Source organism: Gymnodraco acuticeps, unplaced genomic scaffold, assembly GCF_902827175.1.
Source record: "Gymnodraco acuticeps unplaced genomic scaffold, fGymAcu1.1, whole genome shotgun sequence".
Taxonomy (NCBI): Eukaryota; Metazoa; Chordata; class Actinopteri; order Perciformes; family Bathydraconidae; genus Gymnodraco; species Gymnodraco acuticeps.
Window position 1 is genome coordinate 9,678,981 of NW_022990238.1, and position 19,549 is coordinate 9,698,529.

At 45.3% G+C, this 19,549-nt stretch overlaps 1 protein-coding gene across 2 annotated transcripts in view; it reads right to left on the reverse strand.

The window, feature by feature from the left end:
• The window catches only part of znf385c (zinc finger protein 385C), a 175,593-nt gene that overhangs the window by 44,330 nt on the left and 111,714 nt on the right, over positions 1-19,549 (reverse strand). Inside the window, exon 1 of one of the 2 annotated variants that reach the window (XM_034220316.1) lies at positions 1,496-2,050. The exons of the other annotated variant lie outside the window; for it this stretch is intronic. Coding sequence (XP_034076207.1) covers positions 1,496-1,505 — 10 coding nt within the window. The 5' untranslated portion in view covers positions 1,506-2,050. Of the gene's footprint in view, positions 1-1,495; positions 2,051-19,549 lie in introns of those variants that run through there. 2 annotated transcript variants of the gene reach the window in all.

Sequence of the window (19,549 nt, forward strand, 5' to 3'; positions counted from 1 at the left end):
AATATCTGGAGAAATGCTAATGTGGCACCATTTGCACGAGTCATTGGCCCATGCACCGAAGCCATTTTAAGAGCAAAGAGATGTCAAAGCACCCCACAATCTCACTTAAAGCTAGATCAATCACATTGGAAGGTCTGGTGTACCTTTGTGTGAGTGTGTGAGTATATAACCATTCAATCCAATTCAGTAAAGAAGACTGACAGCATATTCCCTTTAGATCTTTGTAATCTCATCCTTTTCGTATTCTCTTTGGTTTTCGATTGCTTCATCTCTGAAATATAAGTAAGGACTCAAAGTGTATAGTCCACTCAGAAAAAATCATTGATATGCATGAAAGGTAGACAAGATTTAGCCATGACTATAAATCAGTGTTTCATATAAAGCACAATGGCGCAGGTCCATTCCTCCGCTCAGCCCACACAGAAAAATGTACACCTTTATTATCTGATATTATGAGTGATGAGATGGAGTTCATTATGGAAATGAAATGAAGTTCTCTATTCTAGATTTAATGGGGTTTTCCACCCTATTGGCAGCTATATTTATATAAAATTCAAGCAAAAGTATCAAATATAATGTAGAGCATGCATTCCCTCCCTTTAAAAAATAAACTCACTAATTTAATACATAATTTTAAATAAAAACTAAAGATCAAGTTATTTTCTGAAGACTCTCTGGTACAATAAGTGATTTATTACTCAGAAGCATGTCTGACTCTTTGTATTATCAAGCAGATATGAAGTATATTAAAAAAAATGTATATCCTCTGCACAGTGACCCTAACACTGTCTATGAAACGAATTCTGGTTCACAAATAGCAAATCATTTCAACACAATCAATTCTTAACGAAAGGTCAGGTTTCATAGGCCTATCTTAACAGGATGCATTCGATACTTCCAGATCAGACATTTAACATTATCAATATTAATGTGCCCAAGAATGTGCTTTGTTGTCCCAATATGAGACAAAAGTTCGCGCTATGGAGGAATGAGGAAGAGGCTGAGGTGTCCGTAACTCCGCACCGGTAAGAAGACACACATTTGGATTTGGGGATCTATTTGGAGCTTTATATAACTTGATCTATACAGTAGAAATAATGCCGGCACAATTATAGTGTCGAGACCAAGGCTATTAATAAATTCCACACACAATTCAATCATAAAACGATTCTCTTTTAACACTGCCCGTGCGCGTCCGATTACACTTCCTCAGAAAGAATCCTCCGCATTTCTGATATTCCTGACAGCCACTTCTGTTCCTCTCAATAATGTGTTTTGACTGTCAGATACTTTGCGTGTTTTGAGTGACAGAATAAGATAATTAAATATAATTTCGTTTCTCAAAGTGCCGCTGCATTATTTCTCTGACATCCACATGGACCTACGCCGTGCTATTTCTGCTATCCTTTATACATGTGTCGTTCAAGTTACTACAGTCAGCGCAGCCACATCATCACCGGTAAATAGTGAAGTACTGAAGGTGTTCAACACTCACCGATCAACATCGTGCGTCCGGGACCGTATACGAGTCTCTCCAGCTCGAGTCACCGTGCGTAAAAAACGGTAAATATTTTACGCACTTTTATCCCCGGAGAGGGAGGACAGGTGCGAACCAGACGCGTCCTGTAGTTGTTAAGAGCAGAATCAGCCCCGACAGATTCCAATTGATTTGTTCCACTCTATTGTCTCTGTAATGACAACTTATGTATCCTCTTTTTCTCAGTCTTTTGGTGACAAATCCCCGATAAATCTCAGATCCTACTGATGCGCGGTATCCTCAGTTAAATCCTATCGCTCGTGTTGCTGCTCCGCTTGGCCTGAAGGAGGCGAGGAATGGGGCTGTAGGAGAGAGGCTGGGTGTACTGCCTGTGACTTCTCTCTCTCTCCCCTTCTCTCTCTGACTCCTCTATCCCTGTCATCCTTTTTCTCTCTGTAGTCCTACCTCGTTCTCTCTCGTTCTCTCACTGAGCACCTTTCCACTTGACAAGAATGCACAGATGGGGAAATAAGCTGCCATTATCCACAGTCATAACTACTCGGCAAGCCCTCTTGTCAAACGTACTGTCTTACAGGTCAGCATCAAATGTTTGAGACATACATATGCCCTGCCATGGCAGCGAGTGAATAAGAAGAAACACCAGGTGTGGTGGAAAGGTTCTGACAGGCTTCAGGTGGCAGAAGCATGATAGGAGCACTGTTAACATTAAGGAAAAGAAAAGGAGTATTTTCTGACACAGGTTTCCATTTGTGCTCTCATAAGGATGATTTGCTAGCACTTGTCAAGGCAGCTGCCTCGTGTGCACGGCAGTGTGAGTAAGAGCGACGGGAGAGTGACTGCAAGTGATGGTTTCTCACAGCCATCCCTCTTGCCAGTCTGCTCTCCTTTGTGTCTCTTCTTGTCAATGCATAATTTGGTGAAGCTGACACATATTCGGGGATTCGGAATTGGCTCGAGAGCAAAGAGAGCCGGCGCGTATTAAATTTGAGTTTGTTCAAATGCCGTGTGTGTGTGTGTGTGTGTGTGTAAGCATAGATAGTGGGTTGAAGAGTCTTGGTGCAACGCTAAGCTGTCCTGGAGCCAAGCCAAAGAACATCTCCCAGGGTGCTATCAGGAACTTAATTACAGCATTAAATTGCTCCCTCTCTGCTGCTCGCCCACTCTTAGTTCACTTCCCCTTTTTTACCCTTTTCTCCCCCTTCCTTCTCTAACTCCTTCTCCTCAAAAAGTCTATCCATATAATGTTACACATGCCTCTCTCTCCGTCTTCCTCTGCCTTTATCTCTTGTTTCTCTTTTCCCCCTCTCCTGCACTCGCCAGTTTGGCACAAATGCACGCTGGAGCTGCAGTGTTCGTGCCGTCATCGTGGGAAAAGGCTTGCGCCTTGATCTTTCTTCCCTCTGTGCACCCAGAAATAACAAGAGCTCTTCCGCTGTCCTTACTGTGCATTTATATTTTGTATTTTCAAACTTGCATATCAATAACCCACTCATGATGCTGCAGTCAGTTTGTTATGTTGTAGTGAATGCGCTGTTTTACAGGGTTACACTGCAAGTGTGAATGTGGAGCGTGGCAGCAGTGAGGAGATCAGATTGCTGATGGAGAGTTCCCTTTAAGCATGAAATATTGCCTCTGACAGAGTGTTATGCAGGGTGAGAGCTACCTTTCCCCTCTGATCCAGGTTTCTGTTTCTCGTCATTCAGCGAGGCAGCAGTGGACCCAGAAAGTACCCCCCGAGGCAGAGAAGAGGACACGGGGGCAGCTGGGCTGTCCTGCTGCCTCATGCCAACCATCGGTCTGCTGGCTGGCATGCCAGAGCTGGGGCTAATTAGATACATGGGAAGGGCTCCAAGCTTTTACATCAGTCAGCCTCAGCAATGATTTTTTGAACCGTTTTGTACGATATGTTAAAACTCCACTGGAGTAAGAAAATATGGTCACATCTCTCAGTGGTAAATTCTACCTCTGCAACATTGTTAATTTTACAAACCTCTCTACTAGAAAATACATTGTTATACTACTTATTTGCAACAGGTGTCAAAGCATAATGCCTCTGGTTACAACAATCTGTGTAGCGTAATCTAGAAACGTGTTGCAGAGGAACATTATCCAGGCATTAATGTAGTATTACGTTATAAAATGGTATTCTTTGAAAAATAACCAAGCCAAGGGTTTTGCAAAGTGGGAGGCGGGCCTGGTGCTCCGAGGGGGGGGCTTTTCCAGGCTTTCCAAACCATGAACTAAGGCAAGTTATTGGAAAACATGTCAATCACAGAGCTAGCTCACCTCACTGCAGATATCTTTTAAGACCTAATAGTAAATTAATAGAGTTCTCGACCTGAAAAACATAAAGTCACCTACAGTGCTTATCCAGAGTTTAGTCACTCTATTGGTCACACAGTTCAGGCAGCTGAGAGATGGCCATAATTTGACACCCTTTGAAACTATGTCATGGTTAAAATGACTTTAACATATTCGCTCTTTTTCCAGTTGCTACATTGCAAGTGATACTAATGCATTTCAGGTCAGCAGAAATGATCTCAAGCATGATTGTGTCTCTTCATGAGTTGAATGTGCAGTTAACACCGGTGGACGTGCTTATGGTATTTACTGAGTTGCCGAGAGCCGAGTATCTATGGTGATGATTGACGGACCCTGGAGAGAAGAGAAGGTCAATCTGTCACACCAAATGGTGTTGTCTTTTTACAGCTCTGCACTTTTCTGCTCAGCTAAAGCCACTTTTATTTCTGCAAATACTAAAAGTTTCAATGCTGGATTTCTATACTAGAAGTGAAAGATGTATCAGAAATGTTGTCGGTGCATCGAGATCTGTTTACATGGTGTGTGTGATTTTGAGGATGGGAAGGTGGGTGGAAACTACAGAAGAGGTGAGCGACTTGTGATTATCATGCAGAGTGTGTTCGCTGTTGCATGCCGGCGCTGTCACCGCAGCTGGCCGGGTTGGTTCGGGGTGGATAAGCAGTGGGGTTGGTGTGGGTATAAATGGTTGGGAAAAAGTGGTGGGGGGGAGATTGGGTGCTACCTGAAGGCATGACAGCGAGGGCAAGAGACATGAGAGGAGGAAGTAAGTGGAAGCGTGAAATATGGAGATAGCTGTTGTCACCTGTGAAGATGACAGCGCCGTGCAAGTCTAATACCATGTGACATCTTTTTAGCGGTGGCATCTGTGCATCCCTACAACATCCACCTACTCACCTCCTCTTTCTCTTTTTTCCCCACATATCCCGGCATTCATTGGTCATTAACAGACGGCAACAAATACCCAGCAACCCTCTCCCTGGTGCTGATGTGAAGTTTATCTAGCTGTCTCTCAGGAGCAGCCTGATCAATAGCTGTCATGGTGTGACAGCCTCGTAATGTCCAACGTTTTGTTTTCCAATACCCAGAGGGAAAGCAAGAACATGATGAGAGTGACACAGCTGTTTTTGATGAGCTGGTGCACATATAAGAATGTGGGAATGTGGCTTTAGGAGTTGTGTTGTTTTCTAAACAAGACACTTGCTGCTGCCACTCTGATTTAATAGATATTGATGCAATGCTGAAGAATATATTCATTATTCTGCTGTATTCTCATTGTAAAGGGATCATCGGAAAGTTCACAGCGTACGTGTGTGGTGTTCACTTTAAACACAACAAATAATCAGCATAGCCAGGCTTTATGAGCGTTTGCTTTATATTATATAAATGTATGACAAATGCAAATTAGTTTGGAAATTGTGTTTTCTGATCCCAACCACATGCCAGGATGTAATGAGTGACAGGCTAATTTATGGACCATCAAAGAGGAAAGCTAGCCCTGCCTCTTTGTCTGCTGTTCCGAGCCAGCGGCCTCCTCAATTAGAGCCGGCGCTGCCAACCTGCCGCTGAGGCCGGCTAGGTAATGACTGGCAGCCGCACACGAGGCAAACAGCCATCTATCACTCCGTCTCTCTCTGTCTCTAAAACTAACAGTTTTTCTTTCTCACTCTCCAAACAAAAAGCTTTCACTCTTCCTCTCTCTCTAGCGCAAATCACATTTTCTGTCTAGAGTAAACTCTGGTCATTTTAACTTCTCTTTCTCACATTCTTATTTTTTTTAAATCTGACAGTAAGCTCTCCCTCCCTAAATTGACATCGCACTGTCTCCCTCTCTCTCAGTCCCTCAGGCTATTTGCTTATTCATTGGCATATTTTTTCCACTTCACTATGTCTCACTAGACCAAAATCTCTCTATATATCTCCACACTTCTTCTTTCCTCTTTCTCTGACAAACAATCCACTGGATTGAAGGACATTAGGAAGGAACGCCCTGGATTCCTAACGGCTTGCCCGGCTACCTGACTGACAGAGAGACTAACTAACTGTGTGACAGAAAGACTGACAGGAGGCTGGAGGAGGACTGAGCGCGTTGACAGTGAGCAGCCAAAGTAATTTAAGATGGGTGGACACGAAAGACAGATGCTGATGGGTGACAGTGTACGATGCCCTGCTGTATGACAGCACCCGAAGGCAACTCTCACTGTGTGTGTAGTCTAGGTGATAAGCTAGTTGGTCAACCTGCACATAAGAATATTATTCGTGTGTCACTGAAAGATTGCTCACATGTTCTTCCTATTCACCTGTAATATCTTCCCATTACTTTGTTGTTTACATTATCTAAACCCAATATGTAGAAAAGCATTTGTCATGCTACAAAAGGAACATATTTGATAGTGGTGGACGAATAGAGAGTTGACCCTAAAGCCTTGTTATGTCTATATTTTTTATTGGAGAAAAAAAACTAAAATGGCTCATTAATAAAAAGAGCTCATTTGTAAGAACATCATTTCGGTTGCCAGGTTTTAAAAAATCCATTTGGCTGATGTGCTCCATTATTTAATTCACCACTAGTTTAAAAGAGCTGCAGAGCATCGTGCCAACTATTACCGTAACATTTACAACTAATTTTTACATCCCCCTTCTTTGTCTTTTCATATACTGTAGTTCCCTCTAATAATCAATCACATCTGGAGTTATTAATGTTGTGGTAAGGACTTGTTAAAAGAAAGATAATAGATGTATGTCCGATCCTCTTAAGTTTTCAAAACAGATAAAGTAATTACCGTAGGTGATTTCAATATTCACGTTGACGACGATAAAAATAGCCTTACTGTTGCATCTAACTCTATATTAGATTCTGTTGGTTTCTGTCAGAGTGTAAATAAACCAACCCACTGCTATAATCACACTCTCAATCTTGTTCTGACTTATGGTATTGGAATTGAGCAACTATTAGTCGAACCGCATAATGCTGCTTTATCCGACCATTTCATAGTAACTTTTGAAGTACTGTTACTAGACTACAAAAAGCTCCTGCAGCAGAAACCTATCTGTTAGTGCTATAGCCAAATTTAAGGAAGAGATTCCACCAATACTTAACTCGATAGCATGTCTGTAAGAGAAGAAACGTATACAAAATGTACACCACCCCAAATTGATCATGTTGTTGATAGTGCTACAGATGCGCTGCGAATAAAATTAGACTCTGTTGCTCCTTTGAAAAAGAAGAAAATAAAACAACATAGACTAGATCCATGGGATAATGTCGAAACCCGCAAAATAAAGAAAAAGTCGAGACAACTTGATATGGATATGGCGTTCCACTAAACTTGAAGAATCTTGTTTAATTTGGCATATTACTCTCAATGAATATAAGAAAGCACTGCGTAAAGCGAGAGCAGCCTACTACTCTTCATTAATAGATGAGAATAAGAATAATGCAAGATTTCTTTTCAGCACTGTAGCCAGGCTGACAGAGAGCCACAGCTCTATTGAGCCTTCTATTCCCATAGCACTCAGTAGTAAGGATTTTATGTGCTTTTTTAATGTTAAAATTGTTACTCTTAGAAACAAAATTAATGACCTCTTGCCTTTGACCAGTATAGTGTTATCAACAGCTCCCGGAAACGTAAGTTCTAATATTACACTAGATAGTAAACTAGAATGCTTTTCAGCCATAAACCTTGAACAATTAAATTCAATGATTCTTTCTTCTAAACCAGGGGTGCCCAACCTTTTTTGAACCGAGAGCTACTTTTAAAGTTGCCAGTCTGCCGAGATCTACCAGTCCAAATAGAGAGGCGTAGCCATTACTGACAGCCTACTACCAGGTAAATACACACTTCTACTTGTATAAAACTGACCTTCGTACGATTAATACTTCATAAAATACTGCAGATCCTTCCTTTATCTTACCTCTTTCTAATCTACACACATACAAGTATTTAACTGAAGTTACACAACCGTGTTGTTGATACAGAGTTGGAGTTTATTCACACGTCACATACTACAGTGGGTAATGTTTTCAAGAAACATTGAACAGTGCTGCCACATATGACACAGGAAAAAGAGAAAATACTCTGAACCCTTTCTTTGCCATTATATAAAAATAGTGTTGCTACAAAAGTATAAATGAGGCTTACTAATAAGACAACTCAGATCTGAAGCTACACAGGAATCTGCTGCAACAGTGCAATAAAAAAGACAACATTAATAGAATCGAACCATTTTTTGTTGCATTTTAGTAGATTATAAAAAGAAATGCCTTTTTAAAATAGGATGCAAGCAACACTAGTTTCTTAACCTGAATTGATAATAGACTATAATCAATTTAAACGGAACAGATCTTAATGTTTGCATTCTTATACCATTTTGTACAATAATTATAATGAATAAGTTCAAACAAACTAAAACTTACAGCTGATTAATAACGGTATCTAACTTGAGTTTTTATTATATCAAAAACCTGTTGAAATGCTACTGTTATTTTTACTGTCCCCCAAAAGCGCATCGGCAGCCTCCAGGAATGCTTCTTTCACAACTTCGCCGTCTTTGAAAGACTTCATGTGTTTCGCAAGAACGTGACTGACACGATAAGATGCTCTGGTAGCAGCCTTGCTCTTGTTGTTGGGCCTGGTGGAAATGGACTGCTGTGCATTTAGCTGTCCTTTCAGGCCCCTCCCCTTTTGGAGCGTAGGGCAGAATTAGGAGGGAATTCCGTCTCGTAGCGTTTGTGCACTGTTTGAAATGCCGCTCCTAAATGACCCTTCTTCGATAAAGCCACGCTCGCATTGCAGATGAGACAGATGGACTTTGAATTGGAATAGATACAAAAATAATCATCCTCCCACTCGGAGTGAAAATTATATATTTTGGGCTTTTTTGCTTTTTTACTGTCACTCCTGTTGACACGGACAACAACGTCAGCGAAAATAGTGCACTGCCCACCAGCCACGCCCCAACACATGGGGTCACGCCGGCCAATCACAAAGCTTTGATGCGTTCAAGTGCATTATTCTGGCACAGGAACATTATACATTAAAGATAAAACAGAATGTTGTTGTTCTATTTTTAGACACATCTCGCGATCGACTGGGAATCTCCTCGCGATCGACCGGTTGGGCACCCCTGTTCTAAACCATCAACGTGCATGTTAGACCCAATTCCAACTAAGCTGTTAAAGGACGTTTTTCCATTAATTAACACTTCTTTATTAAATATTATGAATATGTATTTATTATCAGGCTATGTTCCACAATCATTTAAATCGGGCAGAGCTGCAGATCGGGTAGTGACTGTCACTACCCGATCTGCAGCTCTGCCCGATCTGCAGTGCGCATGTGCGAGATGGACCGCCATATTGGACAACTCTGTACGGCAACCCAAGTAGGACAACATTGACACAGTGGCTTTGGGCAAAGCTCAAAATAAAACGAGAGAGAGATGAGTTATTGTTATTACAACGTGACTTCACTATTATTTAACAACTCTTTTTATGGGGTTCTTTTATTTGGGGTTAAGTACATTGTCAGAATAAGTGAGAAATGGATTTAACTTCTGTTAGACAGCTATCATACTCAGGGCCGGCCCTCTGAATAGGCAGTATATGCGAATGCTAAGGGCGCATCAACCCATAGGGGGCGCCGAAAATTGGGGAGAAAAAAAAAAAAAAAAGTTAGAAATTAAAAATATATTTTTTAAATTTCATAACAACACAATTTCACGATTTTGAATCAACAAAGTACATCTTATTATCTTATACTAACAGAACTACGACTATATTGCGTACAGCGCCCATAAACTATGGCACACACCCCCCCCAAAAATCAAGTTGAACTGCCCCAGCCCCAGTAAAAACCAGAGGTTTATGTGAAATTGTTCTTTTTTTTTAATAATGGTAGTGTGCAATTATAGGTTTTAATTTTATATTTGTGTTAATTTAAAATAAATCAAACTCCCAAAAAACGTACACAGCTTCTGTGTGCTTTTATTAACATTGGAATTTACTGTGTAAGCGGCCGCGGGGGGGAGAGCTTTAGAGAGCTCTCTCCTGAAAGACTGAGCGGCTCTGATAACCTCAGCTCAGTGAGGTAAAGGCACACCTTTATATGATCATTATAGTTATACAAAAATAAGAGAATAGGTGAAAAACAGGTATAAAATATTATATGACAGTACAAAAAAGTTGTTATTAATAAACAAGAATACAGTTTGAAAGGGGAGTGATTTGTAAAGTATCCATAAAGAAAAAGAAAATCTACTTACAGTTCTGTTTCATATGGGTGTTGAGAGATGTATCCATAGATTTCCTAATGTTGCTCTCAAAGTGCACCAGATTGATGCTTTTAACTTCAATATTACACAATATACACCACAACCATGCACGCGCAAGTCATAGTAAGTGTAAGTGTCTGCATCTGGGGGGGGGGGGGGGGGGGGGGGGGTTAGGGTTAGGGTTAGGGTGGGGGGGGGGGGGGGGTGCCAGCTAAAATCTTGCCTAGGGCAGCAAATTGGTCAGGGCCGGCCCTGATCATACTGAATACATATTTACTGTGAATGTATGCAAAAATGTATGGCATATAGCTGTCTAACAGAAGTTAAATTCATTCCTCACTTATTCTGACAATGTACTTAACCCCAAAGAAAAGAACCCAATAAAAAGAGTTGTTAAATAATAGTGAAGTCACGTTGTAATAACAATAACTCATCTCTCTCGAGTTTTCCTTTTGAGATTTGCCAAAAGCCACTGTGTCAATATTGTCCTACTTGGGTTGCCGTCCAGAGTTGTCCAATATGGCGGACCATCTCGCACATGCGCACTGCAGATCGGGCAGAGCTGCAGATCGGGTAGTGACACTGACTGTCACTACCCGATCTGCAGTGCGCATGTGCGAGATGGTCCGCCATATTGGACAACTCCGGACGGATATGCCATACGTTTTGCACACATTCACAGCAAGTATTCAGTATGATAGCTGTCTAACAGAAGTTAAATCCATTTCTCACTTATTCTGACAATGTACTTAACCCCAAATAAAAGAACCCAATATATAGAGTTGTTAAATAATAATGAAGTCACGTTGTAATAACAATAACTCATCTCTCTCTCGTTTTATTTTTGAGCTTTGCCAAAAGCCACTGTGTCAATGTTGTCCTACTTGGGTTGCCGTCCGGAGTTGTCCAATATGGCGGACCATCTCGCACATGCGCACTGCAGATCGGGCAGAGCTGCAGATCGGGTAGTGACAGTGACAACCATATCTGCACGGCCTACCCAAGCCCCCAGGAAGTGCGCCGGACTCAGATGAAAATATTCGTGCTGGCCAAACGGCGGTACTACACTTCCGTTTGGTTGCCAGGCCCGGAAACACTTTTTCCCATTGACTTACATGGAGAAAGAGTGGTCTGTAACTCGTTGGATAATTTTTTTTAAACTAAATAAACTACCCAGTATGAACGTTTGTATAGCCCTTATTAAAAACATTCGTTCCTCAAGTTGTAAAAATGTGCTAATAACGTTATTCTGAGAGTTATTTCCCTCTGCATTATGAACGCGCATCTAACCCACGGGACCGCGCCGCCCGGCACATTCATGTTACGTGTCCCGACCAATCAGAGCACACTGCTCACAGGGAGGGTGGGGGCTGGAGCTATTGGAGCTATTGGAGCTACAACGAGCCGTTAAAGGCAGAGAGTGAAATTCAGTGAATACACGTAGTTTACAGAGATGCTGTTTGAGAAACCAATGTGAGTTGCGTTTATCTTTACCCATGGATGCACAATAAGAACGGACCCATATCGTCTTACTGCCACCCCACGGAGCTGTAATAATGGATATATTGCACATGTTTGCTGTAATTCATTATCATACTACATGGGCTGTATGATTAAATCTTGTACCGTAAATGTTGTATTAAATAAAGTTAATATTACCGACATTATTAACGTCTGTAGTGCCGTGAAAAGAGAGTCGGAGGCGGTGTATTAAGAATGGAGTTCCAATCTTTATTATCCATTCCTTTCAGAGAGGTTAACACATGCACTGCTCTGCCTGATGAGCTAGCAGGAATGGCAGCTAAAGCTACCGGTGTTCCCCACTAAAGGGTCCGTGTGGCAACACAATAAGAAAGGTGAATTATGTCCAATAACGTGTCACCACACAAGCCCCCCCAGAATTCACACATAAACAAAATCAGCATGGCGGGGAGGAACGACACGCCGACCCCCACGACTCCTGAGCACGGGAGTCGGAAAAGTGACTCCCGCCTGTGCGGCCCCCGGAAGGGGAGGGACCGGAACAACAGGTCTTAAATCCGTGACAGGGGACGAGGCCGGGGGGCGGCCCCGTCGCGGAGGTCGAGCCAGCACCACAGGCTGGTCCAAGTCCAGGTGAGCAGCCTTCACCCGGTCCACCGAGACGTGCTCGGCCTTGCCACCCAGGTCGACCACAAGGTGCTTGTCCCTGTGCTCCAAGACCCGGAAAGGCCCATCATAAGGGGGCTGCAGGGGGCCTCTGTGCGCATCGTGCCGGATGAACACGTGCTCCGCCGAGCGGAGCTCTGCGGGAACCTGGGACACCTGAGTACCGTGCTGAGTAGTAGGGATCGGAACAAAGGCCTCAGCGGCGTCACGCAGGAAAGCCCGCTGGGCCGACGCCGACCAGGGAGCCGATGCATTTGGGAGGAAATCCCCCGGAACTCTCAGCGGCTGACCGTAGACCATCTCCGCTGTAGAACACTGCAGATCTTCCTTAGGTGCGGTCCTCAGGCCCAGCATCACCCAGGGCAGCTTGTCGACCCAGTTACCGTCCGTAAGGCCGGCCTTGAGGGCCGCCTTCATGGAGCGATGAAAGCGTTCGCAGAGACCGTTAGCCTGAGGGTGGTAAGCGGTAGTCCTGTGCAGCTTAACCCCCAAACCGCCTGCCACAGCGTTCCAGAGCTCGGACGTGAACTGAGAGCCCCTGTCTGAGGAAATGTCTGACGGGGTGCCAAAACGACACACCCACGTTGAAATGAAGGCCCGGGCAACGTCTGCGGCTGATGTCGAAACGAGCGGAACCGCCTCCGGCCAACGGGTCGTCCTGTCCACCATGGTGAGGAGGTAGGAAAACCCCTGAGAGGAAGGCAACGGACCAACCAGGTCAATGTTGACGTGATCAAACCTCCTCTCAGGCACCAGGAAACGTTCCAATGGGGCCTTCGTGTGGCGGTGCACCTTAGCGCGTTGACAAGCCACGCACTCCCTGGCCCAAGTCCTCACGTCCCTTTTCAGTCCTTGCCAAACGAACTTCGCCGCTACCAAACGGACCGAAGGTTTAACGCCGGGGTGTGACAGGCCGTGCACAGCCTCGAACACAGGACGCCTCCAGCTGGCAGGGACGACAGGCCGCGCCAGGCCCGTAGAGACGTCACACAGGAGAGTAATGCCCGCGTCGCCGAACACCACGTCCTCCAAGCGCAGCCCCGCGCTCTCCACCTTCAGGGCCTGGACGCCGGGATCTGTGACCTGGTCTGCCGCCATGCGAGTATAGTCCAGGCCCAACTGGACGGCACTGATGACGACCCTGGAGAGGCAATCAGCAACCAGGTTCGACTTGCCAGCCACGTGCTTAATGTCCGTAGTGAACTCCGATATGTAGGACAGCTGCCGCTGCTGACGTGCCGACCAAGGCTCCGCCACTTTTGACATGGCAAAGGTGAGCGGCTTGTGGTCGACAAACGCCGTAAATTCACGGCCTTCCAGCATGAAACGGAAGTGCCGCACGGCCAAATAAAGTCCGAGGAGCTCCCGGTCAAAGGCGCTGTATTTGCGTTCTCTAGGCGTCAGCTGGCGGCTGAAAAAGGCGAGCGGCTGCCAAGCGCCCTCCACCCACTGCTCGTGCACTGCGCCGACCGCGTAGTCTGACGCGTCCGTGGTGATGGAGATGGGAGCCGTAGATGATGGGTGTGCCAGCAAAGCCGCCTGAGCCAACGCGGTCTTGACCTCAGCAAAAGCGCCGTCCGCCTCTGCTGTCCAGTTGATCTCCTGGACGGGGGTCTTGCCTTTCAACGCTTCATACAGCGGCCGCATGATGTGTGCGGCCCGGGCGATGAAACGGTGGTAGAAAGTCACCATCCCCAGAAACTCACGGAGCGACCGGGCTGTGAGCGTGCGAGGAAACGCCGCAACAGCCTCCACCTTCGCTGGCAGAGGTGTCGCACCGCCCTTGGTGACGCGGTACCCCAGGAAATCGATGTCCGGCACCCCGAACTGGCACTTTGCAGGATTGATGATTAATCCGTGTTCGTTGAGCCGTGTGAAAAGGGCTCGGAGGTGGGACAGGTGCTCCTGCACTGAAGCGCTGGCGACGAGTATGTCGTCGAGGTAAACAAACACAAACGGCAGGTCCCGCAGCACCGAATCCATCAGGCGCTGGAACGTCTGAGCGGCATTCTTGAGTCCAAAAGGCATCCGCAGGAACTCAAAAAGTCCAAAAGGCGTTATCACTGCTGTCTTGGGAATGTCCAGGGGGTGCATGGGCACCTGGTGGTATCCACGCACCAGGTCCACCTTGGAAAACACCCCCGTACCGGCCAGATGCGCCGAAAAGTCCTGAATGTGCGGCACCGGATAGCGGTCAGGCGTAGTGGCGTCGTTGAGTCGGCGGTAATCCCCGCACGGGCGGAACCCGCCGTTCGATTTGGGAACGACGTGCAGGGGGGAAGCCCAAGGACTGTCGGAGCGGCGGACAATGCCCAGGCGCTCCATGGTTGCGAACTCCGCCCTCGCTACAGCCAGCTTAGAAGGGTTCAACCGCCGAGCCCTGGCGTAGACAGGAGGCCCCCCGGTAGTGACGTGGTGTTCCACGCCATGCTTAGTGGTAAGCGCAGAGAAGGTGGGTAGCGACAGGTCTGGAAACTCGGCCAACAGTCTGAGAAACGTGTCTGCACCTGACAGCGAGCCTGACAGCTCCGCTGCGCTGCCAAGTGTGCACACGAGGGAAGAAAACGTTAAGGCATCAACCAAACGCCTATTCTTAACGTCCACTAAGAGTCCATGAGCACACAAAAAATCCGCTCCGAGGAGGGGAAAAGAAATGTCCGCTGTCACAAAATCCCAGCTGAAACGCTGTCCTCCGATGCACAAACACATAGGCCTCACGCCGTACGTGCGAATGGGACTGCCGTTAGCCGTCGTCAATCGCGGTCCGTGCCCCCCACGGGCGACGTCTTCACTCGACGCTGGAACTACGCTCCGTTGAGCGCCCGTGTCACACAGAAACAGGCTCCCCGAAACGCTGTCGCTGACGAAGAGGAGCCTGCACGTGCCGCCGACGCTCAGAGCCACTACTGAGCGCCGGCCCCTCCGTTTCCCGGGGGTTTGTAGCTGCACGGAGCGATGCATCTCTTCGCCCTTGTCCCGAAACGTGCGTGGTAAACGCACTCTCCGGCGTCTCCACGCCGGCTAGCCACAGCCGTGTCCGGCCTCCGCCACGCTTTCTTGACTGCCGGTGGGCCGCTGAGCGTCGCGGCTAACGTCTCTGCTCCGGGCTGTTGCGTAGCCAGGAAAAAAACGATCCGCTTCCTCAGCCAAAGCACGGGGCTCCGTGACAGGCGTGTTGGCCAGCGCCGTCTGTACCCGGGGAGGCAAGTGACGCAGGAAAATCTCCGTGAATAAAATACGGGGATCTTCCCCCCCTAGCAGATTTAGCATTTTCTCCATTAGCTGGGATGGCTTGCTGTCTCCTAGGCCTTGAATGTCAAGTATCTGGCGGGCCCTCTCCTTAGCAGATAAGCTAAATGTCTTAAGGAGAAGGGCCTTAATCGCCTCATATTTGCCATGATGTGGGGGGGCTGCGATGAATCCCACCAACCTGGACGACGTGGAGCTCCCCAGCGCTGCTACCACATGGTAGTATTTTAGGTCCCCGTCACGGACCTGTCGGCAGGCGAAATGTGCCTCCACGTGTGCGAACCATGCCTCCGCGGTGTGCTCCCAGAATTCCGGCAGCTTTATGAAAACATCGCGCTCAGCCATGTTCGTTAATTTTCCGGAAACTTTCTCGGAAAAGTCAGGGTCACCAGTGTAGTGCCGTGAAAAGAGAGTCGGAGGCGGTGTATTAAGAATGGAGTTCCAATCTTTATTATCCATTCCTTTCAGAGAGGTTAACACATGCACTGCTCTGCCTGATGAGCTAGCAGGAATGGCAGCTAAAGCTACCGGTGTTCCCCACTAAAGGGTCCGTGTGGCAACACAATAAGCAAGGTGAATTATGTCCAATAACGTGTCACCACACGTCCCTGTAGCTTCGTATTGCACTAAGAAGCTTATTGCACTGTATATAAATATATATATATATATATATACAGTGCAATAATTATTTCATGCTAAATGAAGCTCTGTTGGATATCACTAGATCCTGTTACAGCGTAATATAAGTACATAATGATTGATGTGTACATTAGCATCATTACTAGCTAGCCGCTAGCTGCTAACTGCCGCCTCGTTCATATCAAATCCATGATAACAACATCCATTACCATGCTGTCATGAACGCGCGGTGCTGTTACGTGTACGCAAATTGACGTGTTTGATGTGAACGAGCATTTTGGTTAAAGTTGCGCATGCTCTATGAGTGCACATACGGGTACTTCTCAGGCATGCTGGGTAATCTGTGACGTTTCACTCTCTCAAAAGTTGGGCCATTTTATCATCATGCGCTAATGAGCAGCTCTCATAGGAATGAATGAGGCCCCGCCTCCCACGCTGTATCCAGTTCTTATTATACATCCATGGGCCTACCAGATCAGCACGGGGTCCGTTACGCTTACTAATGACGTCACGCATTGGCTGTACGGCAACCCAAGAGGACATTTTACACTGCCAAATTCCGCAAAGAATATTAAAAAATAACAATCGACAGTGAATGTATGTTAGTGGAACTGTGTCAGGAAAGTGAAGTGTTAATTAAGTAATGTTATTGAGGAACTGAAATGCATAACATTGAAAGTTAATATGTATCATATCCCTCCGAAATGGTATCTGGTGTTTCCATAGCAACAACAACTTCCTGTCAACAGCGTAAACTCCCCCTCTATTCTTGTCTTGCTCGATCTCAGTGCTGCATTTGACACTATTGACCATAAAGTCCTATTACAAAGACTAGAGCACTTAGTTGGCATAAAGGGAACTGCTTTAGGCTGGTTTAGGTCGTATCTATCTGAACGGTCTCAGTTTGTGTGTGTCAACGATGAATCTTCCATGCAAACCAAAGTGAGCCATGGAGTGCCACAGGGCTCAGTGCTTGGACCTATTTTGTTCACATTATATATGCTTCCGTTAGGCAATATTATAAGGAATCATTCTGTACATTTTTATTGTTATGCGGATGATACTCAACTATATTTATCCATCAAGCTTGATGAAACCAATCATCTAAATAAAATTCAAGACTGCCTCAAGGACTTCAAAACGTGGATGACCTTACATTTTTTCATGTTAAACAAGTTATTGTACTCGGCCCAAAGAATCTACGAAACAAACTACCTAAAGATATACTAGTTATGGATGGCATTCATTTGGCCTCCAGTGAGACTGTAAGGAATCTTGGTGTTATATTTATCCTTTAACACCCACATAAAATTAATCTCAAGGACCGCCTTCTTTCATCTACGTAACATTGCAAAAATCAGGCATACAGTGGGGCAAACAAGTATTAAGTCAGCCACCAATTGTACAAGTTCTCCCACTTAAAAAGATGAGAGAGGCCTGTAATTTTCATCCTAGGTACACTTCAACTATGAGAGACAGAATGGGGGGAAAGAATCCAGGAAATCACATTGTAGGACTTTTAATGAATTAATTGGTAAATTCCTCGGTAAAATAAGTATTTGGTCACCTACAAACAAACAAGATTTCTGGCTCTCACAGACCTGTAACTTCTTCTTTAAGAGCCTCCTCTGTCCTCCACTCGTTAACTAATTAATGGCACTTGTTGGAACTCGTTATCAGTATAAAAGACACCTGTTCACAACCTCAAACAGTCACACTCCAAACTCCACTATGGCCAAGACCAAAGAGCTGTCAAAGGACACCAGAAACAAAATTGTAGACCTGCACCAGGCTGGGAAGACTGAATCTGCAATAGGTAAGCAGCTTGGTGTGAAGAAATCAACTGTGGGAGCAATTATTAGAAAATGGAAGACATACAAGACCACTGATAATCTCCCTCGATCTGGGGCTCCACGCAAGATCTCACCCCGTGGGGTCAAAATGATCACAAGAACGGTGAGCAAAAATCTCAGAACCACACGGGGGGGACCTAGTCAATGACCTGCAGAGAGCTGGGACCAAAGTAACAAAGGCTACCATCAGTAAACACACTACGCCGCCAGGGACTCAAATCCTGCAGTGCCAGACGTGTCCCCCTGCTTAAGCCAGTACATGTCCAGGCCCGTCTGAAGTTTGCTAGAGAGCATTTAGATGATCCAGAAGACGATTGGGAGAATGTCATATGGTCAGATGAAACCAAAATAGAACTATTTTGGTAAAAACTCAACTAGACGTGTTTGGAGGAGAAAGAATGCTTAGTTGCATCCAAAGAACACCACACCTACTGTGAAACATGGGGGTGGAAACATCATGCTTTGGGGCTGTTTTTCTGCAAAGGGACCAGGACGACTGATCCGTGTAAAAGAAAGAATGAATGGGGCCATGTATCGTGAGATTTTGAGTGACAACCTCCTTCCATCAGCAAGGGCATTGAAGATGAAACGTGGCTGGGTCTTTTAGCATGACAATGATCCCAAACACACCGCCCGGGCAACGAAGGAGTGGCTTCGTAAGAAGCATTTCAAGGTCCTGGAGTGGCCTAGCCAGTCTCCAGATCTCAACCCCATAGAAAATCTTTGGAGGGAGTTGAAAGTCCGTGTTGCCCAGCGACAGCCCCAAAACATCACTGCTCTAGAGCAGAGGTTCTCAATTGTTTTTTAGCCAAGGACCCCTTACAAGATAGAGAATACACCAAGGACCCCCTCATTTTGATTTGTGATTTTGGGCTATATAAATAAAAATGTACTTGATTTGACATGTATGTCCCTTGGAATAATCTGATGTAGCCTATGTTTTACACTTCTATAGTCTTAGTTATGTGAAAGAACAATACAAGAGAAATGTATTAGAAAGATATTGGATATATATTAAAAATATTTGCACCATCTCAACACAGAATACCCATAAAACAATCAATCAATTAGCTGCAAGTAACACTGTACCTAAACAAAATATCAAAGGGAAATCAAGAGAAAAGTGATCATTTGAAGTGCATATCAGAACATACATACACACACACACACACACACACACACACACATAAAGATAACACATCAAGTGTTTCACTCTTAGTTAAATTATTTATAAAAGTCTAATCGCAAAATAAATGCAGGTTATAAACAATTGAACACATGCCTGCATTGAAACATATATCAAGTAAATTGCAAAACAACTGCAACTGCATTGCTACAATCCCAAACCACTACTTGTAATGGCAGCCAGCTCTGGACACTATTGGAGTGATGCAAGGCAGTCCATGAAGCTGATTGCTTCTCTCTGCAAGTGAAGACACGCATATCAAATTAAATCAATAAATGCAACATATCTGACATTTCTGTTGCACGCACGCGCGCGCGCACGCACACACACACACACACACACACACACACACCACACACACACACACACACACACACACACACA